We start from the raw sequence: 15,408 nt of genomic DNA, 5'->3' as shown, positions 1-15,408 counted from the left end.
ATCAAAATAATTGCACCTACCCTACCTCCTTCATTCCCCCTGCCTTCTCGAACACACATATAGCCTACTGTTGAAAGTCGGAAACGTAGTCAAGACTTGCTCAATTCATCTTGCAAGGCAGGTGCGACCACGAGTTAAAACGACACGTTGTTTGTGATTAGGACTTGCTGACCTTGGTTTCTTGGTCAGTTCTTAGTTCATCGGCAGTCCAGAACGTAGTATCTTGGTTAGTAGGACGTCCCAGGAAACAAAGTGAATATGTCTAACGAGAATGATAAAGTTATATTGAACAGCATATTTAATCCTCTTTTACCAATAGGGGAAACGATCTCGTGTGAGGAAATACCTGACGATACCCAAGGTAATGAACTTCATTTCAATTAATATATGAACAATGTGCTTGGTTTCCAAGAGTTAGTCAGTAACAGACCTCCACGTCCTTAAACGTCTTCCATGCAAACTTGTCTTTTTTTAAGAAAATGGTTACAACTTCACTGCTGAATATTTGACTGGCAAAAAGGCTAACTTGACTCGTTCAACTTCATACTTTTCTTTTCTATTTTCGCCTTACCGTATGGTTACGAACTTAATGCGCCAAAACCAGCTGCAGTGGCCAAACTTCGCAGCCATTGCAATTTAAGTACCGTACTAAGTTTAATTTATTGAAGGTGCAAGTTTAATTTGTTAGCGATGTTTTTATCTATGATATTTCCAAGCATTTGAGTGTAATAATAATAATAATAATAATAATAATAATAATAATAATAATAATAATAATAATAATAATAATAATAATGATAATCGGAATCGATTCCGGACTCTGCCACATGTTTTGACTGGTTCGAGGGTGTCGAATGGAAGGCACTTTAGGCTCGGGGGATGGGGTGGCGTGGGGGCAGCTAAGAAGATAAAGTGGATCGAATCCTACTATGTCACCTTTGAAGTGGATTTCCACTTATTATTATTATTATTATTATTATTATTATTATTATTATTTATACGTCCCCAATTTATCGTACAGGAGTTCTTTTACGTGTCAGTAATTCTACTGACATAAGGCTGGCGCATTTGTGCACCAGACTGAGCAGAGAACGAATCCCCCATCTAGAGTTCAGAAGCGCTCTATCGTCTGAGCCACTCAGTCCGGAAACATCAGAGTAATTGTTGACTTCCAAGCTATAATTCTTTAAAATGGCATTTCCACCTTCAATAGATACATTTTTATGATGTAGAGGGCCTAGATAATTGTTTTACTCCTAATAGACTGAACGAAACCAATAATAACCTTCTCGCGTGGGACTAATCTCACGATGATGTCTTAGATCCCAATTTGGAGCATCTGTTTCAGCTCGTATGTTGAAATAGTAGAGACGCAAATCGAAAAAAAACGAAGACATGTTCAGCTGAGCTTATATAAGAATAGCGTCCAGGGAATCGTAAAAATTGCTCTACTAACAAGTGCTTTCGGTCTTTGTGATGAATTTGTTATTCATGTGAAGTGAAAAGCTGTATGCCTGCTGAGTGGCTGGCTTTCTGAGCCCAAATTGGCGGGTTCGATCTCGGCTCAGTGATTAACTACGACAGCTTCGTTTCGGTAGATGGATCTACTAGATCAACCGGCTTGTAAATGGATACATTTGTGGCGCCTCGGCTCTCTGAGAACCGTAAAAGCAGTTAGCGAGACTTATTTAGTAGTAGTAGTCGTAGTAGTAGTAGTAGTAGTAGTAGTAGTAGTCGTAGTAGTAGTAGTAGTAGTAGTAGTAGTTTTTTTGCTAGGGGCTTTACGTCGCACCGACACAGATAGGTCTTATGGCGACGATGGGATATGAAAGGCCTAGGAGTTGGGAAGGAAGCGGCCGTGGCCTTAATTAAGGTACAGCCCCAGCATTTGCCTGGTGTGAAAATGGAAAACCACGGAAAACAATCTTCAGGGCTGCCGATAGTGGGATTCGAACCTACTATCTCCCGGATGCAAGCTCACAGCCGTGTGCCTCTACGCGTAGTAGTAGTAGTAGTAGTAGTAGTAGTAGTAGTAGATCATCTTCAACCAAGAATTGAACAATTCAACGAAAAAGAATATTTCAATCTGTGTTATATACTCTGTGTCTAATTGTAGCCATAGAGTGTAGTATCTTTTATTGTTCTAATTCAAGCAAGAAGCTGCGAAAATTGCGATTTTTCTGTGCAGTGTAAATGTTATTAGTTTCTTGATCTTTCTCTCATATTAAAGTTGTGAAATAATATTTTACAAAATCAACCGATTTTGCCATTATGTAATTGGTACGCTTCATGCACCAGTGCTGTAAGGCAGCGACATTAATTTTAAACTTTTCTCGTGGGAGTTCGGCGGTGGGGGGCGGGTAGGAGTCAGTATTCGAAGGCCTGGTTCCATCTTTGAGAGTGAAGGTCTTTGCGAAGCGTCGAGAATTCAAGCAGTTCATTTTGATTTACACCCTATACACCCTATTGGTACTGTATTCTGTCTTCATTTTAAGGCACACTATTCGAATAATAATGTTATTGGTTTTACATCCCACTAATTACTCTAATTTTACGGTTTTCGGAGACGCCGAGGTGCCCGAATTTAGTACCTCAGGAGTTCTTTTCCATGCCAATAAATCTACCGACACGAGGCTGACTGCACACACAACTACGATTTCATTCCAACAGCTTCTTTCTTTATTTGATACACTGCACAACTAACCCAAATAGTCCATACGGCTCAAAATTATCATTTCGCGTCTACCGAACAACAAAATGCATGCATTTTCGTATTAGTGATACATCTGCATTTGGTAAGGAATTTAATGCTAATGCTATTTGCTTTACGTCACACCGACACAGATATGTCTTACGGCGACAATGGGATAGGAAAGGCCTAGGAATTGGAAGGAAGCGACCGTGGCCTTAATTAAGGTACAGCCCCGGCATTTGCCTGGTGTGAAAATGGGAAACCGCGGAAAACCATCTTCAGGGCTGCCGACAGTGGGACTCGAACCCACTATCTCCTGAGGTAAGGAATTTAGATGTCGAATCAAAACCTCATAAATTCACTGATAACTCCATTTAGGAACTTTGATTTCTATCATAACCAAGGCTCGTGAAAACACTGGTTATCTTTGATAATGCATAAATAGGCTATGCTAGGAGAGCATTTGAACTAAGAGATAGATGCGCCTTTTGACAGTTTTTATTTCGAATCCAGTAGATAGTAGTCTTTTACGTAAATAACATCTCGTTTTAATAAATATTGAGAGTTCCTTAATGATAACTGTCCTCGCTTTGGATGCCGATAGCAAAATCACCGAATAACTGGTTCTTAGTTCAAATGTTCTCTCACTGTAGTACTGGCATAACAAATGGGGAGAGAGGTACCGTATATCTGTATATATACCGGTACATATATAAGTATATTCTTATTCTTATTCTGATAATGATGATGATTATTATTATTTTTATTTTTATTATTATTATTATTATTATTATTATTATTATTATTATTATTATTATCCACATACAGAATGTTTACGGACAAAAGCAAAACTTAACAAAAATAAGTTCACAAATTTGTTTGCCGGGCCCAGTGACTCAGACGGTTGAGGCGCTGACCTTCTGATCCCAACTTGGCAGGTTCGATCCTGGCTCAGTCCAGTGGTATTTGAAGGTGCTCAAATACGACAGCCTCGTGTTGGTAGATTTACTGTCATGCAAAAGAACTCCTGCGGGACTAAATTCTGGCACCTCGGCGTCTCCGAGAACCGTAAAAGTAGTTAGTGGGACGTAAAGCAAATAACATTATTATTATTATTATTATTATTATTATTATTATTATTATTACAAATTTGCCCAGCGTAGATATAGCTTTATGCTGATATGATTAATTACTTTTATAGGCTACTGTACCGACGGAATCACTTATATACAGGGCAGTGTGTTGGGTTGCCTAACGTGTTGGGCGTTTTGAGAATTTCATTTCTACGATTATGGTGTAAACCCCTCTGACTGAAACAAAACATTTTCAGGTTGTCCGAAACGTCCTCATACTATTTTCCTCAAACAATTAGACTCTGGAATGGAGAAAATTGTGCTATTCTTCATATATCAATCACTCAAAATGTTTTGTTTGTTCCAAACATTGTCAATCATGCATAAATTGTGAGAAGTTTACTTGTTTGAAGCGAGAGCAACTTTCCGTTAATTGAAACATCTTCATTATTATCCCAGTTTTCAAGGAAACAACTAATAATAATAGGAATAATAATATCATCACCATAATAAATGTTTTATTATTATTATTATTATTGTTATTACTGTTATCTACCGTAGTATGATAGTACCGGTACGGTAGAGTTCACTTGATAATTTATTTATGTTAAATGTTCGAAATAGCCACCCTTCCCACACAGTACACTTCCGTCTCATGAAGGATTCACGCACTCGAGGAAGCATACTGGAGTTACTAATTCAAATGCAACTCTAATTCTCTGAATCAGGTCATTTCTGTCCACTGCAAGATCTTGATATACGCGATCCCGTACATCATCCCATAAGCAGAAGTCCATTCGATTTATATCAGGAGATCGCGGAGGACATTCTTGTGGACCTTAGGGACAAATCCATCTATCTTGATACAGCCGATCGAGAGTTTCGCGGGCATCAATAGATGCGTGTGCAGGATATCCGTCCTGTCGGTACCACAAATTAAACCGTTCTGCCAATGGAACTTCTTACAGTAGAACAGGGAGTCTCCCTTCACGGAGCATAAAATGTCCAGTGACGTTTCCTTGGATGACCTCGAGGCCTAGTACCAGATTTCCTATGATATAACCCCATACGTTCAACTGTAAACGCGTTCTGGACATGCACCTCTTTTCTGCAATGTGGATTATGTGGTGCATAATGGTGTTCATTCTCTCGATTTATGCACCCAGCTCTATGAAAAGTGCACTCATCCGTCCAAAATATGTTCTTAAAAAGGGTAATTTTGCATTTATTTACAGGGTCATGATAGAATATCCAATCACAGAATGCCAACTGACGGAGTGGATCTCCAGGATCCAGACGTTGTGTGGTATGGCGTTTGTATGGATGTCACTGCAGGGTCTGTTTAAATATTCTATGTACTTTTGGCTGCGAAAGACCTCTTGCCCTTGCAATGTGTCTCTTGCTCCTATGTGGGTTTTCTTCTGACGCTTCCTGCACAAGTGATGTTCGCCTTTGCCGACGCTGTCTAGTCGGTTACGTCTCAAAACTCACGAGTTTCAAAACTCACGGGCTAAAATTAGTTACAGATAGTATCAAAACTCACGACTACAAACTGGTAGCTAAAGTAAACATTCTAATGAGTCTCAAAATTCACGACTCCTGACAGCAGGTGCTTGAGATGACCGCAGGAGGGATGAGGTGCCCGGTGACTCACGCTTCCCTTACGACGGGTAGGGGATACTGTGGATGTTATTCTTGCCACCCTAACTTACTGGGAAAGAATACTGGCTGGTGAATGAATGAGACCGAGGTGTATTTATTATTATTATTATTATTATTATTATTATTATTATTATTATTATTAAAATATGTTGCTGTTGTCTTAAAGCTAATATAATGCATTTTTTTACCTTTCACATAAGTTTATAATAATGACGTGTGGCCTCCGGGGTGGTCTGGTGCAGGTCTTTAGAGTTGACACCGTACAGGTGACCTGCACGTCTGTGAGGATGAGGTTCTTCATAAGATGAAGGGTAATGCTGAAAACGGCACGAACACCCAGTCCTCGAGCCGTAGGAATGAAAGTTAAAATCTCCGACCCGACCGGAAATCGAACCCGGGACCCCCGGGACCACTTGTATGCATGCAGCCGGACGACAAAATTAAAGTAGGTATGTTGCCCGTTGCTAGTTAAACGAAACTGTCAGTTGGTAGTACTGGGGCTTAATTCCATTATGCGGCCGGAAGGTGGTATTTACTTGAATAAGGAATTTTATTTAGAGATATTAAAGATCAAAAAAGTTCATTCACTCATTTAGTTTCAACACTTGCAGATTCATTCGGAAAAAGGCGTATTTCTATTTTTAGAAAGAGTTCATCTATTCCCTTATTTCAGTAGATTGCCTACCCGACACACTTAAACCGAAAAAAATACTTATGACGCATCGGATTATTCTGTGCGATATAACTGAATGATATTTGAAACTCTTTCGATTATTTAAATAATCGGATGAACGTTACTCGATTATTAAAAGTACTCCATTATCCCATGACTAATCGGGTGGACATTTATCCATTTCTTAATGGTCCTGCTCGTGAGTTTTGAGATCGGTCCAGGTAGAGAAACCTGTTCTTACTAATCCTCTTCCTGGAATTCGTGAGTTTTGGGACTCGTGAGTTTTGAGACGACACGGTCTAGTCGAATTGTGTAAATTGCCAGTAGTAAGCAGACCCTCACAGCCTACTTGGAAATACCCATTATGTGGATGTATTATCGGGAAAGCGTTGAGCATATAACTGTGCTGCTTGTCTTTGATTACCACCACATTCACCATAAATTAAGATCATGTCTGTAATTTCCGAATTCGAATACCTATGCCTCTCCATTGCAATGACTCTACATAGACTAAAGCCTGTTCCCTACGTACTCAGTTTGACAGGTAGGAAAACGTAAACAAAGTCATAAGAGCAATATTCGTCACCAACAGAGAAACGTAAACAAATTCATAACAGTAATATGCGTCACCGTCCTACTGGCGTTCACAGTGGAAGAAATTACATCAGTGCACAAAACGAGGATAGTATGTGAACCATCCGACCTACAGTGTGTTTCATAACTATACCAGGGATGCTCTTCGTGTTATATTAAGAACGATAGTGCAATCGGATTGGCGTAGAAAATGTTTCTTTTCGATAAAACGTGGTTACTTTGTTACTTCCGGGCACGCAATTCAAATTGACGAACTTGCTGAATTTGGCAGTCCAGAGAGCCAGCCGCTGCCTGTTGTCGTGCGTCCGAGGAGGGTAAGGGAGTGAAGGGAGGGGAAGTGGGAGACAGACGTAATGCTCCGTGCTAATGCGCATAGCCACGTCCCAGCCCCAGTAGGCAGTGTACAGTTTGTTCTCCAGAAATCGACTACTATGCGAACCCCGTAGAAAGACAAGATGAACTTGTACCAAGAATAAAGACATCTTCCAGCTTGTTTGCAACACGCCACACATCCTGAAAAGAGTCCAAAGGTCACTACTACCCCGTTGTTAACTGGGCATCGAAGTAGGAGGGGGGTGGGTCATATTGAACACCTACTGTAATCAAACCATTGGGCGAATTGTTTCCTTCGTTAAGTATTTCATTCCATTTACAATGTTGTGAGTGGAGGAATATACAATCGTGGGGCGGCAGTGTTGCTACTTCGAGTATGTTAAATAATAAAGAACGTTACTGCGACCAGGAGACGGGAGGAGAAACGCTGGTGCATTTCTTGACTGACGAGTGTGTCGTAATGACAGTGTGTTCTTGTACTATGTGTGCAGTTACGGCTGTTTAATAAACGAACTGTGGATATTGCCCGTAAAACACAAGGACAATCCTGTGCGAGTCGAACGTGGAAAATTGTGCAATTTCTCCATCATACACCCCACTTCCCGTCCCGCCCCTTCTATTCCCTGAAGCACAGCAGCGGCTTGTGCTCAGGCAGAGGAAATACGGCGAGTTCGTCAATTTGAATCGCGAACCCGCAAGTAACGGAGTAATCTCATTTTCTCAAACAGAAAAATTTTCTCCGCCAATCCAATTGAACCATCATTCTTAATATAACACAAAGAGCATCTCTGATTTTTTTTGTCGGTAGTGGTCTGATACACCCTGTATAGGAGACATCTAGGTTACGAAACCTTTGACGCAGTTTGTTTTAATATTGAATAAAAATGAACGTTATTAGGTTTGTCTTTTTCTATAATAAATTGATCGGACAGATTAGATATTCAAGTTTTTCCGCTTCAGAACATTACTCACAAAAGTGCAAATCGCAAACGCCCAACACACTGCCCTGTCTATAAGTGATTCACTCGGTACAGTCAAGGTCTGTCTAGGGAGGTCTGGTCACGCTACCACAATCCTTTGCGGTGGCGGCCATATTGGGTCTCATATATCGTTGTTATGTGGGCGTGCCCAATGTATTGATGTGAGTTATTACTTGTATTTTGAATAAAAACGGGATACTGCGCAGCACCAAATTGTCAAAAGAAGACAACTGACGGAATTAGTGTTTCGCTTCCCTAGAGATAAGCGATGGAGAGCTCAGTGGGTACAAAACCGTTGGCGTGACAAATGGCAACCTACAGATAATGGCTTCTTGTGCGAGGTTAGTGTAGTTATAGACCTCGTGCGAATGGCGATATTTTACCTGCTGGCGCTCCTAGCGGCAACTCGCGCAGAACATCCATGTGACGAATGTGTGCAGTAGCTTGTGCGGGAGAATCAAGTGCGACAGTGAAGGAAGCTATTTAAAGCTGAAATGTCGTCCTCCATAGAGATTTGTGTGGGCTTTCTGAGTATTCGGTGGGATAAGTCGTATTTCAGAGCTTCTACACTAAAGAAAGGCAGACAGTTCAATGAAAGTAATCACATATTCCAGGTGAAAGAACGATTGGGAGAAGAAATATCCAGCTTCTGTTTGAGAGAAACGAGCATTAATCAACCGCCTTATGCAGTTAAACTTGGTAATACCTACCTTTATTTTTGTACCATAAATCATATGTATATATAGATTATTAATTTTAAACATAACTTTATTATACAGTACATATTTTCCGTGTCCATTGCCGTTGTAATTTATTGTTTCATTAATTAATGCTAGTCTTGTTTTAATATTTAACAGATCGATTGCAACAGGAATGTTCAGTCAGCCGAATGTGAATGCAAAGCAGGCCTTTCTAAACGCTGTAAGCACATTGCTGCGCTTTGCATTTATATTAATACAGAAAGAGATTCTTCGAAGACTTCCTTCCTGCAGCAATGGGAAAAACCAAAGAATGTTGCCGTGGAATATTCCAAAGGTGAACATTTAGGAGAAATGTTCAAGGACAGATTAAGTTAGCGGCCAGTCTGTAGCGTTTTGGAAAGTGAAGGATTTGAAACATTCAGCAAAACTGAACTATATGAGAAAATTAAAATTATAAACTGTGCTTTTACAAGAATTTTGAAGGCCGAGTGTGAAGGTGAATCCTTAATTATCTCCGATTCCATTGCTGAAGCTATCGTGGATGATGCTGTAGAACAGAGCGAAACAAGACTTTTACTTCAGTGTCTTCAGCAATTAGACCTTCAAAACGATAATAAACTGTTTAGATGTTACGGAATAAATTACTTGCCAAGTGGCAAGATATCATTTAGTGCCAAAATATTATGAGTGCTCGTTGCCAAGTGACGTCCTGAAATTTTATTATGACAACGTAAAAGTCACAAAATCGCAGACATATGCTATTGCGACTGAGATTAGGGCTCAGTCTAAAAATCCTGCGTGGTTCCATCAAAGAAAATTATGCATATCTGCCAGCCAGAGTGTACACAAGATCATGACAATGCAGAGTGGAGATTCTAATAAACTGGCAACACAGATCCTTATTTCTAAAGACATAAACAGTCCTGCAGTGAGATACGGCAGAGATAATGAGCAGAGGGCACTTCAGGATTTCTGTTTATCGTCTCAATGTTGCGTGTCACAGCTGGGTTTGTTAATCAAAGAAGAGCAACTCTGGCTCTGCTGTAGCCCGGATGGGACAGTTCTAGGTCAGGACTGACCCTATCTTTTGGAGATTAAGTGCCCTTACTCGTGTCGGGAAAAGCCCGTGATTGATGACGACATGTGTAATGTTCCATAGTTGTATATTGACATTGATGGTGATATCAAGTTAAAGGAAACTCACGTATACTACACCCAGGTACAGACATCATTGTATATTTTAAACCTCAACTCCTGTGACTTTTTTTTTTTGTATATTCTCCAAAGAAAAGTGTGAAAGTGGGTGTCTCCAGAAATGAAGAATTCCTTTCAAATATTATTCCCACAGTAGAGAGGTTTTATTTCGAACATTACCTTCCGCTAATTTTCAAGCGTTATACATAGTGTTATATTGTTACCATTCTCATGCATAGATTTTACCACTATTCAGACATTTGAAACATGGTATAATTTCTCCTCGAGTTGGAATTAAAACATTTAAAGAACAGTGAACTAAATTGGTTTAATTATGTACAATTTAATAATTATATATTCATGTGTAAGTTTAGGTCTTACCTAAAAGATACTAGTCGTCTGCTTTAATTATCGGAGGACTCAAGTTCACTAAGACACCTATGAGATGAACAATCTTGTCTAAATGAGGTACCAAATCCATGGTAACTCGGTTACTCAATATTTTATAAACCTTCATTCTGTGTATGGCTCTTTCAACATGAATACTGACAGATGCTATATCGTATGTTTTTTTTTACTTCCTCAGCTGAAAACTGTGGATTAAATGCAAACGGTGGCATTACCATTACTGCGTTCTTATTTTCAATGCACGTTTTTATCTGTGGGAACCCTTTATCACACATAACAAGGTCTCCTGGTTGAATATGATTTAGTATACCGGAATGTACGGTAATGTAGCTATCAGTCGCTCTTCCACCATAACATTTAGACAGAAAAGAAATATAACCTGACGGAGTAATGGCAACCAGAAATTTTACAGTGAATGAATTTTTATAATGAGAGAACATTAAAATTCTTTGACGAACACTTTGAGGTCTTTCACAGGACACTTCACTACAATCTATAATGCAAGTGCAATTTTCAAAATGACGTTTAAAGGAATTTGGCATAGTACATTTAATAGTGGATCGTTGTGGCCAGAAAATCCATTCCTTTGTCTTCTCAAAAATATGATAGAGTGTAAATTTAAAGGCAGCAGAAGCCGTAGTTCTGTGACAGTTAAACATAACGCCGAGAGCAGCAAAACTAATACCCAGTTTGCACTTCATTAACAGGAGAAGTAACATATTTTCTTTGTCAAGAGTACAATTGCGATGGACAGACGGTAACAGCGATAACAAGATACGAAACACTGCCAGCTTTACACCCGCTATTTCAGCAACATGATGTTCGTTTTCTTTCACTGACTGGTATCCACAAAAATGCGTCTTATCCACAAGGTCTACATTAATACCACAGTCTTGCTTTAAACAAGTGTCAGTCATTGTTTGTTTGTTCACACGAGGAATAGGAAGATTTGTCTGGACTTCTGCTTCGCAATTATTTCTCAAAGAAGAAAACAATATATTCATATCAGTCTTGTCACTATATACGGTCACAATATCTGTCTGTGTGCTCGCGTCACTGAATGATCCATGTTCAATCACACTTCCCTCACCCCTCTCATTTTCATGTCTCATTTTTAGCCTCTTGTATCTCGCAGTTACTCTAGCGCCCTCACCTTGTTGATGCTGATCCGATAAATATGGCTTCATGTGGAGCCTCGGTATGTAGCCGGGACTGTCAGGATCTCTTGTCGGTGTTCCGTTTATAAAATGCCGACTACAAACACGTGAATTATTTGTAGGATGCCATGGTTTACCGTCACTCGTGTCCCGTTTTAAAGCCACAATCCAAGCGTTCCTTCTACGAATGTGTTGCTTATTATTAGGGAATACGAAGAACTTCGTTCCAGGAGGACAATTTTTATAGGAGTAGTTACATCCAACAACAGAACAGTTTGTTCTACTCTTTGTAGAACTTTCTTCCATCTCAAACTTGATTTCGTACCTCAACAAACGCAGCCTGATAATCGCGTTGCTTCACTTCACTGACGAGAGCAAGTCACATGAACTATTCGAGCAACTCGCCGCCAGAGCGCAGCAACATCCATGCGCACGAGGTCTATACATTCGTCTTATTCCTGAATAACAGTATGTTTATATGAACAATGTTTTATATTTATAGGTCTTATTATGTATTTTTTTCTAGCATCAATTTGAAGAATCGCAATTTGAACTAAAGATGGCAGATGGACGGAAACTACTCAAGTGGAATTCCATCCCAACAATTTTCAACGCCCCTAATCCAACCAAGTCTTTGACATATAATAGGAAACCTTCCAATGAAAGATAATTGTCTTTCAAAACAAGCAAGAAAAGTAACAGGAAATGTGTAATAGTAGTACTGATGTTTATGAAAATTTCCTTTTCATGTGTCCGGCTCCATGGCTAAATGGCTAGTGTGCTGGCCTTTGGTCACAGGGGTCCCAGGTTCGATTCCCGGCAGGTTCAGGAATTTTAACCATAATTGGACAATTTCGCTGGCACGGGGGCTGGGTGTATGTGTCTTCTTCATCTTCATTTCATCCTCATCACGACGCGCAGGTCGCCTACGGGAGTCAGATCAAAAGACCTGCACTTGGCGAGTCGAATTTGTCCTCAGACGCTCCTGGCACTAAAAGCCAAACGCCATTTCATTCCATTCCTTTCCATGTAAACTACAGACAGTGTCATTCTAACCCTACATGCAACGTAGAAATGTTTCACAGATATTTGAAATGCTTGTTCCTGTTCATTTACCAATTATAATCACAACAAACAATAGGTCTATAACTTCAAACCAACAATTTATGTTCAGCTGGCCATCATTACAACAATTTCATTGATAATAGCAGTCTTATACTGCACTGTAGTTATTATTTACAGCTAAATTTCATTAATCTTAAATGCTCTATAGAGTACATTAAATGGCTGGACAAATACTTACAGATCACAACACTCGCTTCACTCGCACTAACCAACTACTCTAATTTAATGTACCGTAGCCTAACATAATATCCTAATGTAATCCCTAAAATAGCCTAACCTACCTTAACTCAACTTAATAGTGACTGAATTTCTATCTCTTATGGAATCGTGTCTACCAATGGCTTTAATTTTCTTTATTATTATTATTATTATTATTATTATTATTATTATTATTATTATTATTATTATTATTATTATTATTATTATTATATTCACGAATATTTTTTTGCTAGGGGCTTTTACGTCGCACCGACACAGATAGGTCTTATGGCGACGATGGGATAGGAAAGGCCTAGGAGTTGGAAGGAAGCGGCCGTGGCCTTAATTAAGGTACAGCCCCAGCATTTGCCTGGTGTGAAAATGGGAAACCACGGAAAACCATATTCAGGGCTGCCGATAGTGGGATTCGAACCTACTATCTCCCGGATGCAAGCTCACAGCCGCGCGCCTCTACGCGCACGGCCAACTGCACGAATATTAAGACTCAGCTAAGTGCCCCGTGGTCGCCAACCTACGCTCCCTATTTAGGAGCGCCTGACGCCCCTTTCAGTCGCCTCTTATGACAGGCAGGGGTTACCGTGGGTGTTGTTCTATTCCCCCCACCCACGGGGGGAAATCTATTTTGGGTTGTGACTACGAGGCCCTTAGCTGAGTCTTGAGATTGCTTTCAGTAGTTTAGCCCAACCGACCTCCCCTGGTCAACACTTGTTCTTTTCCGACCGCGACGGCATTAGTGCATTCGAGGCCTAGGAAGTTTTTCATTTCCACGCACTTTGTGGCCTTCATCTTTCTTTTGCTGATACCTTCATTTTTCGAAGTGTTGGTCCCCTTCCATTTGTTTTCTTCTGATTAGTGTTTATAGAGGATGGTTGTCCAGTTGTACTTCCTCTTAAAACAATAATCACCACCGCCACTTTGTACTGTATAGCTGCATAGGTTATCAATAAAGTAGTTAAGAGTAGCTATGAACATCACTCTTGTTGCATATGTGCAGAATATTTTTGCCTTAGAACCCAAAGAAATACCACATGAATGGTTAACAACAGTTACCATACATAATTTAATGCACTCAACTCAAGGGGCATTCAGTGTTTGTCAACCTTTTAGAAACGCAGTATCGGAAATTACTTTCTTAATAAAACGCTGAAGGTAATTTATTACAACCGTCGTTTAGTTCTTTAAATACAGTACTTCAAGTTCAGTATTTCATGTACCGGTAATCATAATATGACACAGGTATTGTACAGATTTCTATGTTTCTTCAATAAGATTACGTATTTGACAGATGATATTAATAGGAAACACAGTAAGACCAAGTTGTAAGGAAGTAAAAGAGAAGAACATAAGATTTTCTGTTGATTCTTGTTTCTAAAAAAAAAAAAAAAAAAAAAAGAAATTTCAAGCTCTGTTAATTATCTTCCTATTCAAATAGCTGTTAAATTCTAATACACTTGCCTTTGGTTACGCTCGCTTAAAGACCCAATATGGCGGCTCCATAAGTAGCATTCGTGACTTGACCTCCCTAGACAGACCTTGGGTACAGTATAAAAGTATATCAGCATACAGCTATATTATTTCCATAGGTTTAACGTTTAGAATATAAACAAAAATTTAATATTTTTTTTCTTACTGTCGACATTTTAAGCTGGAAACAAATATTCGCATAATAACAGAAAATCAGTCTTCCAACATAAAAATAACGGTGATTTCCTCTTATAAATACTTCGCAGGTCTGCCTCGCTTGTAAATGACTTCCTTCAACCGTTTGGGCGTGGAGTCCAAAAACTTTATAGCTGTCCCTGCCGCAGCCTCATGTCATTCTTGCAGAAGAATGTTCCCAAATTGCGACTTAATTCATAATTTGATGCTTCTTTGCCCGTTTGTGAAGCTCAGTCCAAAGATGCACAATCGGATTGAGATCCGGAGACTGAGCTGGAGTTTTAGGAGAATTTGGCGTGTTATAAAGCAACTAAAGTCTTAAAATCTCCGTCGTATGACTGGGATCGTTGCCCTGTTGGAAGTAGTAATCGGTGCCTAATGCAAGTGACTCAATGCTCTTGTTTAAATAACTTCTAAATATGTCCAGATAACGAAATCTCTCAGTGCAAACAATTCTCCCACATCAAATTTCGGCCAGCATTAAGAAAATGATCGAACTTACTCTCGTACGAGAATAACTTTTTCCAGTTGTCTTGGTTCTATCCCACGCACTCCTTTGCCGTCCGCCTCCGTAGCGTAACAGTTAGTGTTATTATCTGCCGTCCTCGGAGGTGCGGGTTCGATTCCCGGTACTGTCAGAAATTTAAGAATGGCAGGAGGGCTGGTATTGGTTGAAATTGTAAATGCAGCTCACCTTCGCACGGGATGTGCCTGAAAAGAGCTGCATCCCCTTGGGATGAAGACACAAGTTTACTTTCTACTCCTCTGCGAATGCTAGTCGTCTCTGTTGATTCTTCTTGTGTGTGTACAGTTTCTTTCTGGATACCCTGGCTCGGAATCCGGTTCGATTGTTAAGTGGTCTTTTGGTGTCACTTTCTTTCCAAACTGTTCGTGCACATAAGCAGATTTTGAAGACGAATTAATTTTAGCATCTTTTT

The 15,408-nt window shown here is 39.7% G+C and overlaps 1 protein-coding gene across 1 annotated transcript in view; it reads left to right on the top strand.

Annotated features, from left to right (window-relative positions):
- Positions 1-201: 201 nt before the first annotated feature.
- The window catches only part of LOC136863125 (tetratricopeptide repeat protein 36), a 55,925-nt gene continuing 40,718 nt past the window's right edge, over positions 202-15,408 (top strand). Inside the window, exon 1 of the mRNA XM_067139467.2 lies at positions 202-361. Within this exon, the coding sequence (XP_066995568.2) occupies positions 259-361 (103 nt within the window). The 5' untranslated portion in view covers positions 202-258. The remainder of the gene's footprint in view (positions 362-15,408) is intronic.

Source organism: Anabrus simplex, chromosome 2 (genome assembly GCF_040414725.1).
Source record: "Anabrus simplex isolate iqAnaSimp1 chromosome 2, ASM4041472v1, whole genome shotgun sequence".
NCBI classification, from domain to species: domain Eukaryota; kingdom Metazoa; phylum Arthropoda; class Insecta; order Orthoptera; family Tettigoniidae; genus Anabrus; species Anabrus simplex.
Note: the sequence above shows the minus strand (reverse complement) of the source record. Positions and strands in the feature narration are given on the sequence as shown.